General features: G+C 38.0%; 1 protein-coding gene across 3 annotated transcripts; it reads left to right on the forward strand.

Annotated features, from left to right (window-relative positions):
• The first annotated feature begins 772 nt into the window (after nucleotides 1-772).
• On the forward strand, nucleotides 773-24,800 carry LOC107740630 (protein CASC3-like). 3 transcript variants are annotated; one of them, XR_001640099.1, is made up of 14 exons: nucleotides 773-991; nucleotides 1,888-1,912; nucleotides 2,159-2,214; nucleotides 5,346-5,540; nucleotides 5,815-5,960; nucleotides 6,107-6,283; nucleotides 6,804-7,639; nucleotides 7,730-7,791; nucleotides 9,878-9,986; nucleotides 10,198-10,314; nucleotides 11,705-11,910; nucleotides 12,014-12,136; nucleotides 14,246-15,704; nucleotides 24,788-24,800. XR_001640099.1 is itself a non-coding variant. In XM_016553110.1 (13 exons), exons 1-13 carry the CDS (start codon nucleotides 800-802, stop codon nucleotides 14,282-14,284), a joined length of 2,283 nt encoding a protein of 760 aa, XP_016408596.1. In that variant the 5' UTR covers nucleotides 773-799; the 3' UTR covers nucleotides 14,285-15,737. The 3 variants fall into 3 exon arrangements, 1 of the variants encoding a protein (XP_016408596.1); XM_016553110.1 differs by lacking the exon at nucleotides 24,788-24,800 and having other exon boundaries at nucleotides 14,246-15,737; XR_001640100.1 differs by lacking the exons at nucleotides 12,014-12,136; nucleotides 14,246-15,704; nucleotides 24,788-24,800 and adding an exon at nucleotides 11,462-11,587 and having other exon boundaries at nucleotides 11,705-11,786.
• Nucleotides 24,801-26,142: the final 1,342 nt, after the last annotated feature.

The raw sequence follows: 26,142 nt of genomic DNA on the forward strand, positions 1-26,142 counted from the left end.
TCACTGGTTTTTTTTCTAGGCTTGATTGTGTTTATGGGGTGCAGTCTAACATGTTAATGCTTCGTTTTTTTAAAAACTCATTATTTCTACTGCTTATGTTAGCTTTTAATATACGGTATTATCCTAACTAACGCTTTAATACAGTACGGCAAACGCGCGTCCATGTATAACGCTTCTCATAGCTATGTGAAAATAAGTCGGCGCAGACCACAAAATGTATCGGAGCTAGGAAGACACAAAGGATGAATACAGAAATACAGTTTTCATAGCTTTCAAATTAGCAGAACTTTGGATAATTTCCACATAACGTACTTATCTAAGTCCACTTTGAAAACAGTAAACTTTTGTATGTGAACGTGAAATTTAGCTAACAGAAAACATAAATTGATTATGTAATATTTCCCGTATTCTTTAAAACAAAAAGAAAAGTCACTTACAAAATAAGATTGAATAAACATTTAAAAAATTGTCTGTGTAGGTGCATTGCCAAAACAAATAAATGAAGTCTTCTGTGGAATGACAGAAACAGTAGCTCACTTCAAGCTCTACTGTGTTTGCTGCTAGTGATGACCGGTTCGCGAACGAATCGTTCAGTTTAACCGGTTCTTCTTAGTGAACCGGTTGGCTGCTCGTGGGTCCACTGCTATGGTCCACACAGAAACTAAACCGCGCAGATGAATGAAATTTCTCGCACTCGCGCGCGCCCCCTCTGACGCAGCAGGGAACAAGAGGATATGACGAACGCACGTGCCCCCACAATTCCGCGCGCAGATCCGCTTTCACTTCCTTGAGAGTTAAGATGGCGGACCGGCGGCGACGGAGACGGCGCGCCTCTCAGGACAGCGAGGAGGAGGACGAGTCCGCCTCGGGCTCCGAGTGCGGGAGGTCGCTGTCTGGCGGCCGGAAGCCTCGCGAAGGAGACCCCGAGCCGCTGGAGTCGCCCGCGGAGCGCGTCTGCGCCAAGAGCGTAGTACACACTGAGTCGGAGTGTGTGAGTGTGTGGCTATACATCTGCTTTTATAATCAGGGCCGATCTGAGTGTGTGACTGTTAGTGTTTCACACAGTCTAAACACGCAGTTGGTGTCATTAAATTACGAGTTAAGACGTGATAAAAGAGTAAACGTTTCATGTGATGCGCGTTTTTTGTCTGTAAGTTAGCCCAAAGAGATAAATGTTCAAGTATTTAACAGGCGCCTAGTCCTAGTTACTTAACAAGGATATACAATTCCTGGTGTGTCTGTGGTGGTTCTTTCATATAAATGTGGTGTTGACTTCATTTGACCTTTAAAATGTCTTGCTTTTCAATCATCTAACGTAACCCAGTGGTTCTCCATCACGGTCCTGGAGGCTCCCCACGTCCTGCACGTTTTGGATGTCTCCTTTATCTTACACCCATGATCCAACTCATCAGCTCAGCCTGCGTCCTAAACAGGCAACCTAAACTGAATTGTGTGTCAGATTAATAAGACCCCTAAAATGCAATGGCGGACCTCTAGAAACAGGGTTGAGACACATTGATACTTGCATGAAAGTGAGTTAGTTCTTGAGTGCAATGATGAGTGTATCTGGTCGGTGTAAAAATGCTGTGTAAGGTATTTAGGCTGTTGATAAGCAAAGTGGACGACATTTGAGGTTCCTAGGTGTTTGATATCTGATCTGTCGTTCTGTTACGGGAAGAGAAAGATCTGCTGACCGTGAAGAGGAAGTTCAGTATTGTTTTAAACTAGATGTGCTGTATGTTATGTTAACCGGTTTGCTTTTCTTGATTTGTTAATTTTGGGTCTTTAATTCTTAGGTCGAACATCTAGATGAATTTTTAATCCAGGCTTCTTGTTTATCAAGTGTGCTTGTTTGGCTGAATATTTGATTCTGTTCTTTCTTTTTAGGAAAGTGAAGATGGTGTTGGTGAAGGTGAGTCTGTTTTTTGTCTTTTTGCTGCTGTCTGTCTTCGTGACTTCAGTTTTGACGTCAAGCTCACTAGTCTACTCTCAAAAGAGACCAAAATCATTGTTATGGTTCACAAACTACACCAGTTTTAGTGCTAACAGGTTAAATAGTTATGAACTGTCACTCTTGATGACCAGATCTATAGCCATATGTTATTTGCTCTCAGAAGCGTGAACAGACCTGCTAAAATGGCTGATTTCCTTTTTTCAGCAGTCTTATCGGACTATGACAGTGCTGATCTGGAGGAGAATGGATCGCACACGGAGGTAAGTCTCTATGGCAACGCCGTTTATGGGGCTCTTTGGGAAATCAATCAGTTTTGTTAAAGACTATGCTGTGATAAATCCGTACAGATCCAGCCTGGGCTGTGTAGAGGGGGCAGAATGTCTCCATTGCAGCCGAACTGTGTTTTGCTCGGTCTTTGTGAGAGTGCTGTCCTTTCTTTATGGAGATTGTGAATCTGAGAGCATGTTTATTGTTTAACGTAGTAGCTTTAAATCTAAAGCTCAATATGGGCCTCCTGAAGTAATGATTTCGAAAGAACTGAATTAAACGAGACTTATTTGGGGAGGTTTTTGTTGAAATTGTCAAGAATATTTTTGCTCCTCTCTTGTGGCATCATGAGTACTGCCAATGTCGAGCCACATGCTGTTAGTGCATCTGTAGTCCGCATCTAATTTTAGTAGACATGATGCACTATCCACACTTTCTGCTGCTCTTCCTCCTTATGCAAGTAGCATTTTGATGATTGCGGGATCTTCAGGTAATTTAGGCGTATTGGGGAGCGCTGGGGCTCATTGCTGGGGAGGTGGTGGCGCCTGCGGGTGGAGTTGAATGGGGTTGTTGTAGTTCTCAGCTCATCGGGTTCAGTCTTGGCTGCTGCTGATGTTCCGATTTGTTTGGTGTCCTAGCAACCCATTCTACACAATCCTTACTCTTCAGACGTACGTAAAGCTGGCTTTAATTCACTGCAGACAAGCACGGTCTCCTCACAGTTTCAAAATGCTGTCTAAAGGAGATTTCCTAACAGGAACAACCAGGAAAAGGTTTATTTTTTTTACATTCTTTTTGAGTTGGACATGTTTTTGATTTGTAATGCCATAATTACTTTGTCTTGCTGAGGCCGATAATATGTAAATGGTGAAAATAACGAAATGATTCTTGAAAAAATATAGTGTGTACTGTCCACCTCTGTGTAGTGAAATCGGTTGACGCCAGTCTTTCTCCTGAAAGATTTATATTTTGCTGCTATATTATTTAACTGTTATGCACTGTCTTAGCATGTTACTTAGCATGTTATTTTGGTTTATTCTGTTTATTTTCACTTTAATTTTAGTAGGCTAATTTATGTGCGTTTTGTCACTTATAAATGTATTTTAGCTTTTTTTTTTCAGCTTTAGTCATTTCAGTACAGTTTATTTCAGTCAGCTTCCAAAGCAACATTTCTATTTAAGTTTAACTTTTTATATATGTATCTTTTTTTGTTAATAGTTAACAATAACTGTTTTGCTGATGTGAAAAAAGCTTGTTGTTTTGCTTATTCTGGTTCAAATGCGCTGATATTTTATTTGGTTATATTTTTTGGCGTGCTTGCTATGGAGCAATTACACAAATAAGTACTGTGTAATATTAATTTACATGTCTGTTTAGGGTTAGTTGCTTGAAGCTGTGCATAATTTACTGTTATTACTAGAGCTGGGCGATATGGCCAAAAAATGATCACTTTTATAATTTTGATAATTGATTAAATAAAATATATTTTTTTAATATCAGGCTATCAATAATTATTACAATAAATTTCAAATCTCTATTTATTTCAAGTTTAAAGGCAGATTTTTTGCTCCTAAGTGAGTTGTAGGAAGGAACCAGACCATTAATTGTGGTTTTAAACTACTCTTTATCGTCATAACATGACAAACACTTTTTTTTTTGACAAACACTTCATGTTTTTAAATACTTTACACGTTTCCAGTCATTTATCCTTAACAAAATCAATATCTTAATAGAGGGAAGGAACCAGACCATTAATTGTGGTTTTAAACTACTCTTTATCGTCATAACATGACAAACACTTTTTTTTTTTGACAAACACTTCATGTTTTTAAATACTTTACACGTTTCCAGTCATTTATCCTTAACAAAATCAATATCTTAATAGAAAAATTAGTTTCTCTGCATGTTCTTATGAGTGATATTGTTTGAAATCATTAAAAAAAAAAAAACTGATTTGTTTTGCCTGACTTTGATGCCTATCTTCAGCACAGTTTGCAGTGCAGGCTGCAATGTTAATATTACTTTATATATGTAGTTCAATTTAATTGAATTATTCTGATTTGGATTTTATTAATATTAACCATAGGTCTTCCATAGTAGCATTTAGATCATAACTACAGTTGAAACCACACATATAGCACACCTCAATACCATGGCAAAAATGTAACTTATATGCTTTCTAGGTATGTGTGTGAAAAACAGTAGTCTAAATACATTGAGTATAAATGCATAAACGCTAGTTTCATCACAAAAATACTGTTCCGTTACTTATGTTTAATACATGTCTACATTAATAATATAACAATTTTCGATACAAATACACACATTTCTGCCACTATACCATGGTGCTGTTAGTGTTACCACTGTAAATCCATGGTAAATGATGACGATTTGTTGTTTAAAAAACCTTCTGACTGTCGTTGCACAGTGTTTCTGCTGTTTGTCAGCTCTGTTTCATCTGGCTTAACTGGTTTAAATCACAGTCTCATTTGTGTTCTTTGCTGAATTCAAGCGCTTCACACTGGATCTCACAGCGATGTTTAGTGGCCATGTGATTTATCAGCGAGTAAACGCATCTGCTCTAGTAAGCTCGCACTGCGCTGCCGTTTCAACTTTGATCTGAGCGGATAAATGGTCCGTGTGGCGCGCTTCAAATGAGTAGCGCTGTTTCGCTCCGCTTTTGGCGCATAAACATTATATCGAACATTTATTGAAATTAAGCAGTACAACTGTTTTAGATAACAGTAATAATATTTATTATTATTATTACTATTATTATTATTATTTCTTGAGCACCAATTCAGCATATTAGAATGATTTCTGAAGGATCATTATATCGAACATTTATTGAACTTTTGATTGAGAAATTATATCGCGATAATTATCGATTTCTCACCCAGCCCTAGATTACTATAGAAAGTACATGTAATATGTAACAAAGACACTGTAAAATAGTGTTACTGTTTGTTCTTGTGATTTTAGAGCTTCAGTGAAGCTATGTTCCTTTGTGTTTCTAAAATTTGTTTAAATGTACTTTTATAGGAATGAAGTTTGATGTGATCAGTTTCGGTTTGTGTGTTTTCTAACCTGAGAGTTTGTTGTTATTTGGCGCTGCTTGTTTCAGGGAGGAGAGGATGAGGAGGAGGGAGAGCATTTCAGTGATGAAGAGGCCTCACGTCCTGCCGCAGAACCGAAGCCCACTGCAGATGCCCCGACAGAAGAGCTTGGTGAAAAGGAGGAGAGAGATGGAGTGGGCAAGGAAGTTAAATCTGATGAGAAGGGCAATCTAGCTGGGGAGCGACAGAGTGGGGATGGACAGGTATGGAGGAACAGAACATTGCATCTTCTACTATAAATTTCTGGAAGGGCTCAGGTTCTGTTTGTGTGGTGGGACTGACATTTAAACACTTTGTTTTGCTGGAAACACTTAGCTTGAAATAAAACAATCCCAAATAATTAAAACAATCCTTTGACAGATTTCAAGCAGTTGGCCAGAATGCCACATTCTGGACTAAGACCATGCTAAATCACACTGCTTGTATGTAAATCCCTTTTAAGCCAAAACTGAAGCTGAGACCTCTAAATGTTTACAGGAAAGCACAGAGGACCCTGAGAATATATCAGGCAGCAAAGGCCAGAAGCTTGACGATGATGAGGACAGGAAGAATCCAGCCTACATCCCCCGAAGAGGCCTTTTCTTTGAGCATGACGTGAGAGGCCAGGCTACAGAGGAGGAGAGGTGAGAGACGTGAGGGTTTTTCTTTCAGGGAAAAATCCCTTTCCAAGACATTTTAAGTAATTAGTTGAATTTGTCACAAAGCCATGTGGTTCATAGTTTCATTTTGTGCTGTTTCTTGCTCCCCCTGTTTGTCCATCTGTCATCAGGCCTAAAGGCAGGCACAGGAAGTTGTGGAAGGATGAGGGCCGATGGGAACACGACAAATTCCGTGAAGAGGAGCAGGTGCCAAAATCACGTGAAGAGCTAATTTCTCTCTATGGTTATGACATCCGCAATGGCACAGGGCCGAGTGACGGGCGGTCGTACCGCTCCCGAAAACCCAGGTGAAGCCCATGTTTATTTCTTTGCAGTTTGGAATTGAGTGCTATTGGTAAAATATAACTTTAGTTGTTGTACTTATAGTTTTAGGTATGCGTATGTACTAGTGATGGACTGACAAACTATCCAGGTTGATTATTCAGCTGTATTTAGCCATTTTAAAAATGTGTTTTAGAAATGTTACCGCCGCTTTCTCAATTTTTGATAAATAATAAACCATTTCAGTTTCTGAATTAAATTTGATTAAAAAAATTATATATTATTTATAAGGAATAAATTAATTATTTTAAAATAGAAAAGTTTTTTTAAATTGTAGTAATTTTAGTTTTACTCTTTGTACTGTATTTTTGATCAAATCAAGCATATTAGTGATGTTAAAAGACTTTCATAAACATAAAAAAAAAAAATTCTTACTAACCACAAACTTTTGGCCACATTTTTTATTAATCATACTTATTTCCTAGATATTTGTAACAGCCAGTTATGTAATGAGTTACCCACTAATATCTCCATATTTCTTTGCAGACATGCGGGTTCGCCCAGTCGAGAGCCGAGGCGCCATCGTGACGGTGAAAAGTCAGTTTGTACAACATGGCAGGCGCCTCCACCTGGCCACCGCAATACCCCTCATTCTGTTCCCCTACAGTCAGGCCCACCTCCTGCTCCCCCTGCAGCACCCAAACCCTCCAGCCGACCCTCGACTCAGCCTCCCCAGCGCAGCTTCCAAAGCAGTCGTGCCCTGTCGGCCTCCCACAGGACAGAAGGTCAAAGACACTCGAAACCCAGTCTAGACGGCCCGCCACCTCGAGGAGTGCGGCCACAGCCTGTAGAGAGTGAGAGGGGCCCGAGGCTCAGGGGCCGAGGCTCACATGCTGTTCACGCTGAGCGTAGCCCGGCCATGGTGGTGGAGGACGTCCGCAGTGAGGAAGATGAGGAGGAGGGTGAGATTCCAACAGCGACAACTACATATACTGCTCACCACTACAAGACGGAGAGAGAGAGGGTTCCGTCTCCACGGAAACGAGAGTCGGGCCCAGTGATGGAAGGGGGCAGTGCAGCCGGTCAGGTGCGAGAATCGTCGTCTCCTCAAGAGAGGCCGGTGGAAAAGAAATCGTACTCTCTTGGGCGGAGGGCGACGCGAATGCGACCGTCTGATCTCGGTAAGCAGGCGTCATTAGATGAGTCTTCTCCCGCGGTCCAGCAAGCCCCAGCGGCAGCAAAGAGCGAGTCGTGGCAAGAGCAGAGTGATGCTGGAACACAAGGTGGACTGACAGGCCTCGACCAGGACCTGGCCCGACTCAGCCTGGCGGGGCAGAACTGGACCCAAAGCGCACCCTCCTACCTGCAGGCCGAGATGAGAGGTAATACTTAATCTTTGTGTAATTAGGTTGTTTTACAACTTTTTTTTTTTTAAAGTTGGTTTACATTTTCTGCATTTTTGTCCCCAACAGGCATTCGTAGCTCCATGCACATGGCAGGAGGCCCTCCACAGTATGGAAACATGGAGGATATGGTGAGTCAACCGGTCCATCAATAATTGCCTATATAGATCAGAAAAAGTGATAAAAATGAAAAATCACTATCTATTTTCCAGATGCGAGTTTAGATGTTATTTTGAATTATTTATTCATGTACTGTATTTTCTGAAATCATCTGAAATGTGCTGATTTTTAATGCATAGCAACTTGTATAATGCAGTTAACATTAAATATATAATTTTTACTGAGAAAAGTTATATTACTTTATTTGTTAAATGCATTTCCCTCACGCAGGTAGTTTGTTTCGCTTAAATTCATTAAGCCACTATAATTTGTTTGTTTGATTTTTGTTCCCGTTTTGTTCTAAATCTTAGGGATATAATGATATCAAAATCTCACGATACGATAATACCTTGATATGAAGTCCATGGTATGATATTGTGATTTAAAAAAAAAAAAAAGAGACTAAAGACGTGGAAAAAAATGAACATTTTGTACAATTTAAAGTTAAATTATTCTATTTAATGCACTTTAAGAGTTCAAAATTAAGAGCTCCAACCCATGTTCTTAACTAAGAAAACCTAAGTCAGTGAATTGATTTGTACCTGAACTTTAAAGGGGACTCGGTTTTAGTTCATTTGACAGATACTGTGCCAAAGCATAATGGCCCAAAACACACCTTAAAAGACCTTTTATGTTTGAATAAGAAGTTTAAATATTTTTAAAAAACTACGCTTTTTGCCTGGACAGGCCTATCGTTTCATACCGTCATGGAACCACAATGATATCGATGATATGCTGTTTAATTTATAGGATTTAAAATGTGGAGTGCGGGGAACTACAATCAATGTTGACTACAGGCTAAAGGGTGATATGTCAGCAGCCATGTCACCCTGTAGCCCAAGACTGGTCGTCCACTGACGCTAAGCAGGGTTGAGCCTGGCCAGTACCTGGATGGGAGACCTCCTGGGAAAAACTAGGTTGCTGCTGGAAGAGGTGTTATTGAGGCCAGCAGGGGGGGCTCACCCTGTGGTCTGTGTGGGTCCTAATGCCCCAGTGTAGTGATGGGGACACAATACTGTAAAAAGCACCGTCCTTCGGATGAGACGTTAAACTGAGGTCCTGACTCTCTGTGGTCATTAAAAATCCCAGGATGTCCTTTGAAAAAGAGTAGGGGTGTAACCCCGGCATCCTGGACAAATTCGCCCACTGGCCTCTGACCAACATGGCCTCCTAATCATCCCCATACACTGATTGGCTTCATCATTCTGTCTCCTCTCCACCAATAAGCTGGTGTGTGGTGGGCATTCTGACGCAATATGGCTGCCGTCGCATCATCCAGGTGGATGCTGCACACTGGTGGTGGTTGAGGAGATTCCCCCCCTTTCATGTAAAGCGCTTTGAGTGCCCAGAAAAGCGCTATATAAATGTAACAAATTATAATGTTTGTAGTGTTTATAATGCTTGTATGTTTCATTGTATTTAGTTATTTCTAAATATTGTGAAATATGACTTGCACACTGCAACATATCTTTTATATTTTCCTCTATATATTTGCAAGTTATTTTCTGGAAATACAGTATGTAACAACAGATTTGACCTCCTAATTTAATCAAAGTCTCTCTGGTCATTTGATCATTTAATTGGCTTAAACCTGTCCCTGCAAGCTCACATTCATCTGCCTCTGATTTAGAGTGCAGCTCCCACATCTCAAAAGCTAATCATCAACCGATGCATAAAAATCCCCTGCATTTACTTTTTGAAAATCCATTACACTCAGATGTATGTTACAGTATGGGTGAAAAGATCTGTCGCTACCGCAGTTTCATCATGACTTTAACATGAGTCTTAAAAGTATTTGAACAATGATTGAAACAAAACTAATCTGAACATTGCCTGAAATTTTGTATTGCAAGCACTTCCCACATTTATTTGCCTCTCTATGATGAATCGCTTCTTGTATTCCTCAATTGTAAGTTGCTTTGGATAAAAGCATCTGCTAAATGAATAAATGTAATGTAAATGTATTTTCGTTAAAGGTCAGTTTAGCAAATGTGTATGAATTTGCTGATGAAAGTTGTAAGCTACGACCTTGTTTCATCTGTTATTTCTTGTTATCAGGGTGTTGGTGGTGGCCGGGCTAAGCGGTATTCATCACAGCGCCAGAGGCCAGTTCCCGAGCCTGCACCCATGCACATTGGAGTCATGGAGGGCCATTTTTATGAACCCAGTGAGTGCAGTACTGCTTTTGGCCCATAGAGGGTTTTTAAGTTAAATGGGTCACGGGAATGTGTCCTAAAATCACCCACTGAGTAGTAAAACTTATAGTTAGTCCTTCATTTTAAAATTCAAGTGCTGTTAATTTAGGGAATGTCATTCTTATTTATTTTTTATTTTTGTGGCCGAACATCCAAGATAATAACTTGCATTTCCGCATGCAGTGTCTTTCCAGGGACCAATCTACGCGCACGGGGAAAGCCCAGCGGCCCTGCCCCCTCAAGGCATGCTAGTTCAGCCTGAGATGCACCTGCCACACCCCACCCACCCTGGACACCCAGGTGAGAGTTGTGAACATCTGCAGACTTCTAGTTGAAATGAGTTAATGGCCGCATAATCAGTAGCTCTTTCCGATTATTTATTTATTTCCCCCCCCCCTAAAATTCAAATAATAAACTCCTGTTATGTTTAAAAATGAGTGGGGGTGCAAGAACAACTTTTAGTAATCAGACAAAAGGGACTCAAAGTATAATTAACGCAGGCACTTCTCTTGAAAGGGATGGTGAAGCGGTTGAAGCTAAGCTAACAGATGAAGACGAACAGAATGTGGTTCACGTTGGACTTGAAACTCTTAGTAGGCAAACCAGTGATTTGAGAAAAGAAAAACTGATCTGAGACTATTTAAAGAAGAATTCAAGAGTAGCATGAAACAGGTGTTCACCCAATTAAAACAAGATGTTACTGTCTGCTCATTTACTTTTCTGTTTGTGTATTGCCATACCTGCAAACTCATCACTTTTTGGCAAAATTCACTGACTTTGAAATTCATGCAAAACTAAGGATTTTTATTTTTTTGAGGGTGGGTGGGTGTTATATGAATGTATATCTGAAGGGAACTTACTGTCTTCAGAAAAGTTTTGATATTTTGTTTTAATCATACCAAAATATGATGAAGGCATGGTAATAGCTGTATTTTACTTACATACGTACACCTGCTGTCAGAGAGTGAATTTGCTTTTTTGCTCAGACCAATTATAACATGCAGAATCATTTATTAGGCTGAAATAATAAGAGATTTATCATTTATAAACCTTTTTGTCAAAACTTGTATTATCTAAACTGCAATGTTTTTTTTTTTTAAATCATACTTTTTATGATCAGTTTACAGTTTAGGTTTCACCATAGACATTGGTGTTGTTTTAAAAGAATGTTGCTAAATACTATTCTAACATAATCATTTCTGACCCTATTTCAACTGCTTTTTACAATATATATATATATATTTTTTTTTAATTTAAAAAAAAAAAAATCCACCAACCTATTACCTTTTCCCTGGTTTGGAGATTGCAGGTATGATTGGACTGAAAGTCCGTATGAACTAAATTCACCCGATCTATTTTCTAAATGCATGTAATTTGATTTTATTGGGGTTGATTCATCCATGCATGTTGCATTTATTTATTTATTTTTTATTGATTTTGAATACAGGACTCTTGTCTGCAGTTGACCACAAGCCTGCATTCAGATCTTCCTCCCATCTAACAACCAATGGATAAAACAAAGTTCCCACTCAGGGTTTTTTGTTTATTTTTTTTTATATCATTGCATTCGGAAGTACGTCACAGTACAGAAGAAAATATCTCTTGCAACTTCAGTTTTCTCATGTTTTTTGTCACTCCAGATGTTGCATCAACATTAACCTGTTAAGTGTTTTGCTGCGTTTTGTTTCAGGCTTGCACCCGCACCAGTCAGGAGGGCCCATGCCCAATCCGGCTCTTTATGCAGCCCCACCCGTTTCTATGTCACCTGGGCAACCGCCTCCACAGCAGCTGCTACCTCCACCCTTCTACCCCCCGCCAGGTGTGATGACCTTTGGGAACACCAACTACCCGTACCCTGCCGGAGCTACGCTACCTCCAATCTACCCCAACCCCCAGGTGAGCCTGTTGACTCTAAATAAGTGTTGTCTGTATCCTGTGACACACTCCAGTAGTACAGCAGAGAGTATGACGGGGGTTTTGTGCATGCGTCTCTCTCCAGGCACAGTCACAGGTCTACGGTGGTGTGACGTACTACGACACGGTACAGCAGCAAGCTCAGCCCAAACGCTCCCCGCCCCGACGCTCCTCTCATCCCGTTACAGTCAGACCTCCCCCTCCTGAGGTAACAGCATATTAAACATTACATCATTCATTACTTTCATCCAGGAGAGATCAGTCGGGTTGTTTGAATACCTGTTTGGTTACCTGCTGATATTAGAATTGGTTTTCATTTTCTCTTATGTTTAGATTTACCTTTGCAGTGATCTAACAATCCCTTCATCTTTAAAAACACCTATAATGTAATGTTCTACTGATAGGTGAAGCTCCTCTGTCAAGTTCCTTTGACTGTTAAACATATCCTGTTCAACTGTAGTTTTTATAATACTGCCAGAAAATGTTTTTATTCAGAAACATGTTTAAAGGGGTCATATGATGCGATTTCAAGTTTTCCTTTCTCTTTTGAGTGTTACAATCTGATTGTGCATAGATAAGATCCCTGAAGTTGCAAAGACTCAGTCTCAAAACCAAAGAGATATTCTTTATCAAAGTTAAGACTCTGCCACGCCCCCCTAAAACGGCTCGTTCTAACACGCCCCCACATATCTATGTCACTATGTGGAAATATTTGCATAATGACGCCCAAATGTGCACGCAAAGAAAGAAGGCGTGGTTTCAGTAACCGCAGTTAGTGTTGATGCAGCATGTCAGGGAGACGCTGTGTGTTTCTAGGCGAAAGCAAAAGCACTTTATTTGGCCTTCCAGAAGTAGCATTTAGGAATCTTTAAGATTACTTGCAACAGAACAGTAATGCATTTTATGGACGACCGTTTCGTGAACCTAGGAGAGGAGATAATTCTGACTTTGCTATGTATTTTGTAATCCATAACCTGAATACATTTTAGATTTTGTCTTCTAAAACATTTCAACTTGATATGATAATTTAAAATGTTATGATGCTGACATTGTGTTGGCCATGTAAATAGCCCCGATGATAACATGGCATTAAAAAAGTAATAAACCTAAACGTATAATTTAATGACACTGTTAATGTAATCTTTAGTAAATCTCTAAATAAATATATATTTTGCTGCTGTGCATTATAATGTTGCGATATCTAAATTCACTTGTAGTATTTAAAAAACAAACAAACATATGTTTTAGGTAAAATAGTATAGAATTTTATTAATGGCCATTTTGTCAGTTATCAACCATATGAAAATACTTACCAGCTTATTGTATCAGCCAAAATTTTAATAAGTGCAGTTTACTTTAATATTGTAGATAAAGAGAAAAAATTAAAAGAACAATTCAACATTAGTTCAATTATCTATATACTTGTATTGTTTTTTTGTGAAGTAAAGATTATTGGAGTGTGTTTTAGAAGAAAATACTATTTCAGTTTTTCTACTTAAAATCCTCTAACTTGTACTTGTTTCTTTGTAACTGAAATTTACTAGCATTTTTTAATTGCAGTTTTATTTGTTTGTTTGTTTGTTTATTTTTTGGCCCTGTTCATTCATGGGTTTTGTCTTTTGTTCAGTTCTCCCATCTGATAAATGTCTCCATTTTTCAAAGATGTCTTCATTTTTCAAAGAGATGAAATATGAGCAATATTAGTCATGCTAAAAAGCATTCTAGTCTGTAAACTCAGAGAACAGTCGACGCTGTGTTTGTGTGCGTTGCTGCCTGTGGTTGTGCAAGACCAATTTAAGATTTGCTTTCAAGTTAACAGATAAAGCATATATTTATGTACACACACTCCCATCCATCCCTCCATCCATCCATCCATCCCTCCCTCCATCGATCCCTCCCCAATCATCCCTCCCTCCATCCATCCCTCCCCAGTCATCCCTCCCCAGTCATCCCTCCCCCATCCATCCCTCCATCCATCCAATCATCCCTCCCTCCATCCATCCCTCCCCAATCATCCCTCCCTCCATCCATCCCTCCCTCCAATCATCCCTCCCTCCATCCATCCCTCCCCAATCATCCCTCCCTCCAATCATCCCTCCCCAATCATTCCTCCATCCATCACCAATAATTAAAACAATACTGAGAAGGAGGGAAAAATTACTTTATTTGTTGAGGTTAGAGGAAAGTAACATATAGAAGAAATGACTAATCTGTTTTTTTTCCTTTTTAAAGTATGATAGAAGGATTATCAGTTTACATTATATTTATAGAGATTGTTAACCGCTGATTTGTGGTTTGATCTTTTCCCATCTGTCAGGACCAGAGCAGAAATGCCGCTGAGGAGATTCGCTCCTAGCTGACAGAGGACGAGGAGGCCGCCGCGTGTCAGGACCAGCACCGCTTTTGTATAAATTGAATTCACCATTTAGGTTTTAACTGTAGTTTTTTGTTTTGCTCGTTTAATACTGTTTGTGTATTCACTATGCCTTGCTTAGGTTCACTGTCTTCATCCAAGGTTATGTTTGCGGGTTGCTCCAATCTGTTGTATTTCCATTCATAACCAGCAAAGTGTTTACCGCTATCTGCTGTTCAGCTAGGAATTAAATGTGCAGTCTTACACAGCGAGATGTTTTAGTTTTCACTAAGCAACTCCTGTATCTCTGGTCTCTAACAGACGAGAATTCTAATTGTACAAGACTGCTGGACTTTTGAATCGAGTTTGTTTTAAACCTCCTTTTACTCTGTTGGGCAAATAAATGTTTTTATTGAAAACGGGAAAAGCAGTAAGACAAACTAGTGTGTGAAAGATGGACCTGCATTATTAATTCTGGACTTACGGTCCCTGATTCAAAGGTTAAAATATAGTCTCAAATCAGTGTCCTGCTTCAAAAGGAGCTGTCAAGCCAGCAGATGGTAATGACGTACATGGTAATGACCTTCAAATGCACAAATTTAAGACCTTTTTTGGGCCAAATTAAGGCTCTTTTAGCATGTTTTTTTTCTTTTCCGTTTAAGAGAGCTGTACCATTCTGACTGCTTAACCTGCCGTGATGGTGCTAGTCCCATTTCAGACTGATCAATCCTCCTTCCTCCGTCTGTCCCGCTGTCCCTTGTATCTTTTGACATTGTACTGTGTTGAATTCAGTACTGTAATTCTATCGAAGTGAACCGTTAACCTTGCCAGATACTGACCTACTTGACAGTGTAACTCGCTTGATTGGCTTTCTATTGTAAGTGTACATATTAAAGTATATTGAAGCCAGTGGTTTAACGAATAATACTAGTCATTTATGAAGTGCTGTCAATATGAACAAAGTCAGCAGGGAACCTAGCCTAGGCCTGTCTTTCATTTTAAATATCATTTCTAAAATTAATTTGGAGTTATTCTATGTTTTTCTTTTTATAAATAGTTATGGTTGCAATTGGTTTCTTTCAGGCACACTGTACAGGCATGCATGGTTTTATAGGTATATTTCTTTGTGAAAGCAATTCTAGATGGCAGATTTGGCTGTGAGCTGTTATTCTTCGCCCCACTGTGGGAGTGCTATGGATGCATCTTTTTCAATTGTTCCCTTTATCATTGTTTCCGATGAAAGAAAAAAAACCTAACAGTATAAATGAGATGTTGTCATTCCCAGCGTTGTTTAGACATGGCTCATAAAGACTATTAGAAGATGTTGTATTACTTTCTATGCCTTAAAGAGTTAATTTGGTTTGACATATCTGTTTTTGTTTGATTAGACCTGACGACACTGTGAGGGCTTGTATGTTTCATAGTTGTTTGAATAATATTAAAAGTGTTTAATTTTTGCGATTTTATTTTGTGGAGCAATGTCAGGAGATGAAATTAAACAAAAACTGAATATAACATTTAACTTGTCCTAGTTTTAAAAATTATTATTCTTTATATTTAAACACATTCACATATTGTTTCCATAATTCAGTATTGACTCATTGTATGTTTAAATGGGAATGCTTATTTCCTCCGTTTTTACATTATGATTACATTCATCATAGTTTAACAATATTGTTAGGATGTCATCTTTAGCTAATATTAAGTTATTCTGTATATTAAAGCGTTGTAATGCCTACGTTTACTAGTAGCTTTTTAAAATGACTGATTATAAAGTTATTCATTTATAAATAGTAAAATGCAATTTAGTTTTATTTCTTTAACTTTTTAGACAATTACTTTAGACTTTTAATGTCAGCTATATTGTCCATAACGATTATCAATATACTTGTAATGTTATTTAAGTTGTAAATAAAGATTGCTTGAGTATGTTTTGGAAGAAAATACCATTTCAGTCGTTCTACTTAAACGTCCTCATTTAATTCAGTGTTACTTGTTTCTTTGTAACTCTGACATTTACTATCAATTTTTACTAGTATGCATTTATTTGTTTGTTTGTTTAGACCCTGTTCCTTCACCAGCTTTGTCTTCTGTTCAGTTCTCCCATCTGATAAATGTCTCCATTTTGCTTCATTTTTCAAAGATGACTTTGAAATATAAGCAATATTAGTCGTGGTAAAAAGCATTCTAGTCTGTAAACACAGAATGGTCGACCGTCCCAGCGTTTGTCTGCGTTGCCGCCTGTGGTTGTGTGCTAAACTCTGACTTTGCCAAAAGCGAAGCGTCGCCTTCTGCCGCATGCAACCCTGCCAAGAGGGAGTGACTGATGCGGCGGAACGCACCGCTGCTGCCGCTTCAACTCGTTTATAGCAGCGGGCCTCCAAATTACACTGCAGCCGCTATGAGAGCCATAGTCAGACGAGCTGCAGCCGTAATTTTGGTATTCTTTGAGTTTATTTGACATTTTTCTTTGGATTTATTGTCGTTAACGAGGTATTGCCGCGTTTGCAACTGTTATTTAGAGGAATAAATAATACAACTTTTGTTTCAGAGGCCATAACGTGCATGCAAATTCAGGCGGCTTTAATTGCACCACTAAACATGCGTAGCCGGTTTTAAAATGTACGAGAAAGGTTAAATTACAGATGATTTCAGCAGTGAAATGTGAAACCAAACCAATAGACTTCTGTGGAAGTAGAATTAGGTCAGGTTTAACTGTCACTGTCAGTGCTTCAAAATGTCCACTTGGGGGAACTAATGTCTTTATTCTTCACTGCTGCACTGTCACAAATCTCTTACAGGGACTCCACGCTACAACTTTGATCTCAGCAGTGTTCATACCAAATAATAAATGTTGCAGTAGCTGAATTTTTTCCCTATAAATCTTCGTTTTTATATATTTTCCATCTTCAGTTATAATTCAGCTTAATTGCTTGCTTGACTGATTTATTTATAATACAAATGTTCTCAAATGAGTTGTAAGGTAGGCTATTTAAAAATGTGGACCTGTCAATCAGTGTTGTAATTGTAAATTAAAACTTTAAAATCATTCTGATTAATTGAGTTAAAATAAAATAACATAACTTAAAATGCTTAAAGAAAATGAGAAATGTTGCATTGGTAACTAACTGAAATAAAAGAAAAAAGAAAAGAACAAAAATTTAAAAGCTTAAATGACAGTTCTGAATTAAAAATGTAAAAATAAAGCTAAATAGAAATATTTAAAAAAATAATAAATGTTATGAAACCGTGAATTTAAATGAATATATAAAAATGAAAGTTAATTCAAAATATTAATAAATCCTATAAAATAATAAAGTCACAATGCTGTTCAGATCAGAACAATCTTTTAACCTAAAACAGGGGTCTTAAACCCTTTGGTGGACAGAGAGATACTGAGTTTTGCATTTGTTGTCATCTGGCCTATAATAACATCCATGTACTACCATATTAATTTACAGTTTATGATGCTTTTGTGAAATCATTAAAATAATCACTATTTAGAGTCATATTCTTGTTGATGTTTGCATTACATTTACATTTTACTTAATACATTTTAATGAAATATTTAGCTTTTTAGCTTAGTTAATATATATATATATATACAAGAAATTTTTTACAAGACATTTTGTTTAATTCTTATAATTCTCTTTGTGTTATTTCATAGGTTTGATGATCTTACTATTATTCTAAGCTGTAGAAAACCATGACAAAAGAATGAGCAAATGTGTCTAACCCTTTGACTTGTACTGTACATGAAAGTTATCAACTTAAAAAAGATTCGTCTTCACTAGAAGACTATAAATAGTCTCAGTTCAGAGTAACCCATGGCCTTTATCAGAGTGTGAACCTCACTGGGTGCTTCTGAATTCACACTTGGCTTCTTAAGGCCATCAGCTGCTTCACCAAACCAATCATACTTGCAAAGTGACTCAGTTTGGGCCACCAATTATATTATAAACGATCAAATTATCAAGTGATGATCCTACTGCTGGAAACAATGGCTGCTGCATGAATCTTCTTGACTACAGCCTACCAAAACGCACCCTCTTCTGCCTCTTGAATCATCATAATGTGATTATTATGCACAGCAGTTGAAAGGAACAGTGAAACTGCTCATAGTCTCACTGACCTACTTATAGAAGTATTTAGTCTAGTGCATTCACTCTTTTGTGAAGCACGCTGGGTAGAGCATGCCTACACTATTGTTTACGGGTTCATGTTACAAAACATGTGAACTGGTGAGTAACAGTCCTGCGTCACTGCTGAAAGGGTGAAACAGGAAGTTGAGGGTTTTGTATTATCAGATTTCTTATTTCAATCTTAGTTTCTCAGGGTGAATGTAGAATAAAGCTTGCTAGGGCAATCATAGCCTACTAGTATTTCTCGTATTATTGAATGGGGATTTGTTTAAACCGATGAACCTAAGTGTTAAACTTTAGCTAAACTGAATGATACCTCAAACTGTGTGGCATGTTGAAGAAAAATGCTCCTGTGTGATTTTTACCCAGCAGATAATAAAAAAGCTAGAAAATCCTAGATTTGAAGGAGGGACCCGACACACAAAAAGTCTTTTCACTCTTGAAATAGTAAATCATGGGTTATTTTGTTTCACATTTCACACTATACGTACTTATAGGGTTAACAATTAACCCTGGGTATGTATAATCCGATGTTTCACACAGTACATTCCTAAACGCTGAGTTAATGTTCTTATTTGCATATTTGCAGTGTCAGCGTTATTGATTGGATGAATGCAGCCTGCGACTTGCTTACATAAAGGCTCTAGCATTGAACATCCTCATATAATATTGCCCACTGTACTGTCTTTTTTTTTTTCCCGAATGGACTTTTCGTACTATAAAGGTAAGAATGTATGGAAGGCTGATAGGGCCAAAAGTCTTTAAAAGGAACGTGTGAAAATCTGACCATGTCAGCACGGACTGGTTGTCTGCTTTAACGCAACAACACACAGCAGCCAATGAGGTTACTGTATTTAAGACTATATTTGCGTGTCTAGATGGTACGTTGGTATTTATGTATACAACACATCAGGCCTCATGTTTATTCATGAAGGATGTTATAAAGGTACACTTGTACGCAAACATCAGACATGATGTCAGTCTTATGTCTTGGTTTGACGTCCTTTTTAGTCATTTAGTTCAATGTTCTTTCTCAGGTAGAAAAGCCTCAATTTACATTGTAACATTAATTAATTTACTCTAGCAGAGTTTATATCAGTCAAACAATGTTGCAATAAGCTAAAATAAAGAATTAATATGTCGGCAAATTTGCTTTAAAGGGGTCATGAACTGTGAAACCAAAATTCCCTTGATCTTTTGACACATAAGAGGTCACTGTACTATAAAAACATCTTGTTAGTTTCAGAACTCAAAACTTTCTCATTAGTCTAAAAGCTTATATTGAAGGCAGCCTGCCAAAACGACAGCTTGTGGAATGTTCTAAATAAGCTAAAAAGCTAAATAATGTTGTGGAATAAGCACTGCCTCCACAGAAGAAGATCAACACCTGCTTCTACATCACTGCTTTAGCCCCGCCCACCGATTAACGCATGTAGTGTTTACGAGAGAGGCAAATACAGGTCTACGCAGAATCCAAACGATAAAGATGGCTCTGTAGACAGCAAGATGCTGTGCAGTGCTAAGTTTTGGGAAACACTGTCTTTGCATTGCCTTCCTTCTGATCCCAACGTTAAGAAAGAGTGGATGAACTTTATTTTTCTATACCACGTCAGTAAGAACTTGTTCCTTTGTTCTCTTCATTTTACCACAGATTCGTTTACAAACAAGGCACAATTCGACGTGGGATTTTCAGAAAGACTGAAACTAAAAGATGATGCTGTGCGACTATATTGGATTGGTAACATGGTAAAACTGTGATTCTTAACACGTACTGCAGGAACATGGTGAAAACTGATGCCTTAACACGGCCAGTATGTGCATGTCTACACATACAAAAGAGTCACGTTCAAAACTGACAGGCAGTGCGTGGTGACATAGTGAAATTTCAAGCTTTCCGTTTCAACACTTTTGGCCCCGTCTGCCTTCCATAAAAGTGAAACACTGTCTTCTTCAATTCATTTGAATCATTTTCTGTCACCATTTGGCCATTTCCCCCTCAAATGCTAAAACTACTGTTTATAAAATGTGTGGTGTTTCTGTGACTGTCCAACACATGTGAATATGAGGCATGCGACTGGGTGTGTGTTGCTAAGCATCTAGCTGTTGTATTCTTGCAGTGCATCATTTCACACTGCACAAGTTTGTCCTGCTTCTAAGCAGGGTTTTATAACCCTGGCCCTGGGTAAAAATGCGGTGCTTACTCTGCTTCTAAATAACAAGCATGAAATGTCCCTCTATCCTGGGCTAAAAGCAGGATTTAAAATGATGATAGGGTTAAGCGCAGTGTAAAAAGCCATATAGAGGCCAAAATATTAAAGAGACTTTGCAGTTGGTTGTTTTTTTTACTGTGTGCAGCCTTCGTAACACCCTAAAAATCACTTCAGTAACCACTTAGCAACACCTTGCTATCATTTAGCACAGGAAAGCACCATCCATATTTTTAAACCATATAAAAATCATGATTATTACTATTAAAGTAGTGTTTTTTTCAGCCCTCTCCTCTTTTTTTTATCTAGCCACTCAAACACTTCCACTGACAGCAACCCACATGCATAAAGCAAACCCTCTTCCCTCTTCTCCAGCTGACCTCTATTCATCTGTTATGTATGGAATCTCTCTCATTCTGTCTCTCTGGAGCAGCGGTGACTTGCACAGACTAGCCAAATGTGATTGGGCCTCAGGTTCTGAAGGGTCCCTTTTTAATTTTTTTGGCTAGACAATAAGCCTTGATATATTTCCAGCCAGACTGATGCAGTGTTTACAAACACACTCGCAGCAATGCTTTCCCATGCACAGCACATGAAGGATGCTGATCACGTGGCTGAATTTGTACGCATCTGAGTTCACTGAAACGTGACCTGATTTATGGCTTCAGGCCGCAGATGACCTGCACAAACCTGACACACGTCACAGATTCTTCAGTTCTTTAGTCACAAGCCCAAACTCATTCCAAGATGTCATGCAGTAAACACTATGTAGGACCTCATTTGCTTAAAGATTCTTATTCTTATTCTGATCAACATCCAGTTCCTTTTTGTTTAAAGATTTGTGCAAATTTCTATTAAATTCTATTAAAATGAATAAAAATGTATACATTTGAACAAAAATATTAAGCAGCATAACTGTTTTCAGCATTGATAGTAATAACAAATATTTCTGAAGGATCATGTGACATTGAAGCTGCTTAAAATTCAGCTCTGTCATCACAACAATAACTTACATTTTAAATAGATTAAAACAGTTATTTTAAATTGTAGCAATATTTCACAAAATTACTGAATTTTTGACCAAACGAAAAAAAATAAAAAAAATAAATAAATGCAGCCTTGGTGAGCATGAGAGACTTATTTCAAAAACATTAAAAAATCTTACCAACCAAATTTTGTTGAACACACATGTATTCTCCACATATCTCAGTTTTGTATTTCATTGAAGAAAAAAAGTCATATTGATTTGGAACTACACAAGGGTGAACAACAGTATTTTAATTTTTGCACAGACATTTCCTGGAACAACAGTTCATGAAAGAATTTAGCTACGGATGAATCTTTGTAAACTACAGAGAAAGTGACCCTAAACTGAACCCAAACTTTGGATCCAGGAAGACTGGAGAACTCAAAAAAAGCCTTAAAAGTTCTATTGTCCTAAATTTGACACACTTTTAAAACTCGAGCCTTCTATAAAAACTTTTTGTCACCAATGCATTTTTAATGCTTTAAGTTGGCGGGCTCTGCATATTTAACAGTGTCTCTTCTCTCATCCTTTGTTTTGTATTAGAGATGCACATGGGCGAGGTGGGGCCTCCCCCTCTGGCGTCTTTGTGGAGTGACAGTAACCAAACAAAGCCCCCTGTCTCTCAGGGTGATGTCATTTTGGGTCCCCATCCCCCAGCATGGGCCAGGAGTGTGTGTTTATGTGGGTGTCATTAAACTTTCGCATGATTCATGGGAGCTGTTTGGAAGCATCCATGCATTGAGACAAATGATGTGTGTGTATAATGAGAAGTGTGTATGTGTGTGTATCACGCTCAAGTAAAGATGCTCACTCATACAAACTCATCAGAAGTGACTCAGACGTCTGAGACCCATATATGCTGTCATTTCTTTTGATTGATTTTCTTTTCCTCACTTTCTTTGTTCATGGTGTCTTTTTCTCACATTCTCTTCACAGCTGAGAGCAGCACTGAGGTGTGATATCACAGCCAAGGAAATTGCTTTAACCTGCATGCATCCCTAGGTGAATGCAAGAGAGACTGTGTCTAATGTGCCGCTGTTCTCCGCATTTGTTGTGTAAGAAAAAAGAGTCTCACTGTTTCTGTCTGGTCTTTATTTATTATATTAAAGGTCTTACATTAAAACTTACATTGGTCTTACAAAGGTCTTACATTGAATGAATAGTTCAGCCAAAAATAAAACCCATTATCATTAGTGCTTGATAAGCATTTAAAAAAATACAGGTCCCAAATGATTTCATGATGTTAAGTTCCATTAATGGTCCACTTCACCCATGTGGAAAAACATTGAAATATCTCAAAAGTGTTTCCTGCATTGATTAGCTCAACTCATACAGCGTAATTAGTAAAGTCTGATTCGCAAGCGAATCTTTTCTATAAGCCCTTTCTATTAGTGAATCAAACACATGCACTGCGACAAGTCATGTCTGATTTTTGATTTTGTGAGAGTTATTGTTAGTGAATCAGACACATAACCAGTGAATTCTAATTTTTGTGCGAATGACTCTTGCACCGGTTCTTTTTAGTAAATCAAAAACATACAGCACGACCAGTGGAATCCGATTCTTGAGCAAATTGCTGTAATTAGCAGGTTCTTTTTAGAGTATAAAAACATAAAATACAATCTATTCTCGAGCGAGTGACTCTTTTGAGAGGGTTGTTTTTAGTGAAATATGCACAGACCGCACGACCAGTGAATTCTGATTTTTGTGCAAATTACTCTCACATTGGTTCTTTTTAGTGTCTTAAAGGGATAGTTCACCCAATAATGAGAATTATGTCATTAATTACTCACCCTCATGTTGTTTAAAATAAAATAATGACTTTATACAACAATTCTTCTCCGCAGCAGAGGAAAGCACGCACATGCGTCGTGAAACTCTTCATAATGGAGGCAGAGGGGAAGAGGAATTGTTGAATAAAGTCGCAATTTTATTTTACTTTTTGCGCACAAAAAGTATTCTCGTAGCTTCATAAAATTACGGTTGAACCACTGATTTCACATGGACTATTTTGTTGATGTTCTTGGTACCTTTCTGGACCACATGGTAGGATCCTTGCTGTCTATAGAGGGTCAGAAAGCTCTCGGATTTAATCAAAATATCTTAATATACAGTATATACAGTGCGACCAGTGAAGTCCTATTACCAAACAAGTGACTCTCATGATTCCTGCATTTGGCAACAAAATTGCTTAAATTCAATTAAATCATTAAGATTTATATCTAGCTCTTAATGAATGTCACCTATCTGGTGTCAGGTCTTAAGACATGTAGCATAATCTAGTGACACTTCCCAAATGACGCAAAGCTAAATGATGCTTTAAGCCTGAGGATCAGAGTGAAATATAATCTCATAAATGTGTTTTTGAAAATGTTCTTCAGGGGTCACATTACCATCTTAATCTGCCAGACCAACTGGAAGGAGGGCGTCTGCGCTGGGGTAACGGCTTTCCTCCTTATGATGTGTTTGGATGTGTATGGGTGTCAGGGATGAGAAGGGGGGTTTCTGTATCATAGTGCTTGAAAGTGGGTCTGTTTAATGAGTTAAAGATAATCTCCTTACGGCATAAATACTCCACACACACACACACACACACACAACTGATCCTGTACTCTAGAGGCCTAAAACATTCATCGTAGCTTCTGTTTGTGCATGTGTGTGTGTAAAAGAGTGAGTGTGTGTCCACATGAGAGGCTTCTGTCTGGATTTAAAGGGGTTCCCAGTCTAGTCAAATGTGTGTGAATATTGGACATGATTGATCTATTGTTTATTGTGAAACAAAAGGCTGAGTGCCTCTGTATTCTGACTAAGGACATTAACATTTTGTTGTGTTTATTTGTCCGTACAATACATTACAGGCTTTTTTCACAATGCAGAATGACAACATAGTGAGCTTGTGCACTAGTGCTTGTGTGTTTGTGTTGTGTACGATAACGCATGGCATAAGGATGGCGTTGTGACAGCATGGAGGGGTGGGGAGATGTATTTAATGAGTCATTGCAGATGTGAGCTCTGTTCTCCTCACTCCAGGGCAAGTGCATTAGGCTGTTGAGGTCATCCATCATCTCATGGTAATGACTTTGCTCACTTTTGTGGAAATGCTGCTCTGTTTTTGTTGGATTTCTTAGAGGAAACTAATACAAATATACAGATACAAAACATTTTATGAGTAGGGATACATAATATCTTATGCTATATTGGACAGTTGCATCCTTTTTTAAAGTTATGAACGTAAATATAATAAAGCTGATATTGGAAGCAGATAATATTAGGAATATTTCACCCAAATCAAAAACAGAAAACACTTTTTCTATGCCAGTTTATCGTTTTTTACATTATGTTCTGATGCCTAACGAATAAAGCTGTTAGCGTAAAAACCTAGTGTATATATACACTGAAAAAAATGGTGTGGAAATAATTTTCACTTAGAAATTGCTACAAAGTTTCACAATTAATTACAAAGAAATAACAAGTAACACATTGAATTACACATGAAAATTTGAAGAATAAGGACTATGCCACTATTTTGTTGTTTTATTTTAAAACTGAAAACGTCTCCCTGAGAAGGGAACGAGACACTGCGTCCTCTAGAGGTCACTATGCAGTCCACTAGAGCAGTGTTTCCCAACCTTTTTTAAGTCGCGGCACCCTTTGGAAATTTTAACAAACTTGTGGCACCCTACAAAATTAATTTTGTCACAATATTTGAATTTCTAACTTCGATATGATAATTTGAAAAGTATAGATATTCGGTACAACAGGGAAGAACTGCAGAATATAATGTCATACAGATATTTTTAATATTATTAAAAAATTTTGTCCATCAATGGTGGCAATCAGTAGGCTAATTTCTATTGAAGAGACCAATTTATATGACAGATTTTAATGTAGGCTTTTATACATATGTAAACATTATTTAATTACCATTATAACTAGCTTTTCTCACAAATTTTTGCTTACTCAGTGTTTTTTAAATTTTACAGTGGGGTAATTGTGGTGCAGTAGCACAAGATAGCTTGATTTAAAACTTTGAAGTGAATAAAAAATGACAAGGAGGCTAAGCAGTTAATAATAAAATAAGAACAAATAAAGAAATTAATAATGATAGCAATAATGATAGCACACATAAAAAATAATGACAGGCCTTCGAATGAAATAAATAGCTTTTTTGTTTTTCAGGTAGGTCTAACAGTAGGATTAAGATATTTAGCATTTTTATTTTTTTTTTACCAATTATCCAAATAATGTTTAATCCTTAAAAAAGGATTTTTTACACGGCACCCCTGCTCTCGACAGACGGCACCCCGGTTGGGAAACACTGCACTAGAGGACGCAGTTTGAAGTTCCCTCGGAAGGGAACATCTCAGGTTACGTATGTAACCATGGTTCCCTGAGAAGGGAATGAGAAACTGCGTCCTCAAGTGGACTGCATAGCGACCTCTAGAGGATGCAGTTCGAAGTTCCCTCGGAAGGGAACATTTTTTA

Source organism: Sinocyclocheilus rhinocerous, unplaced genomic scaffold, assembly GCF_001515625.1.
Source record: "Sinocyclocheilus rhinocerous isolate Xijiao unplaced genomic scaffold, SAMN03320098_v1.1 scaffold705, whole genome shotgun sequence".
NCBI lineage: Eukaryota > Metazoa > Chordata > Actinopteri > Cypriniformes > Cyprinidae > Sinocyclocheilus > Sinocyclocheilus rhinocerous.

Excerpts from the sequence above, each read along its gene's own strand:
- LOC107740630 (XM_016553110.1), top strand. The coding sequence starts at position 800 with ATGGCGGACCGGCGGCGACGGAGACGGCGCGCCTCTCAGGACAGCGAG. Across the intron at positions 2,215-5,345 it reads AGAATGGATCGCACACGGAG|GGAGGAGAGGATGAGGAGGA; the intron begins GTAAGTCTCTAT and ends TGCTTGTTTCAG. Across the intron at positions 9,987-10,197 it reads GGGCCATTTTTATGAACCCA|TGTCTTTCCAGGGACCAATC; the intron begins GTGAGTGCAGTA and ends TTCCGCATGCAG.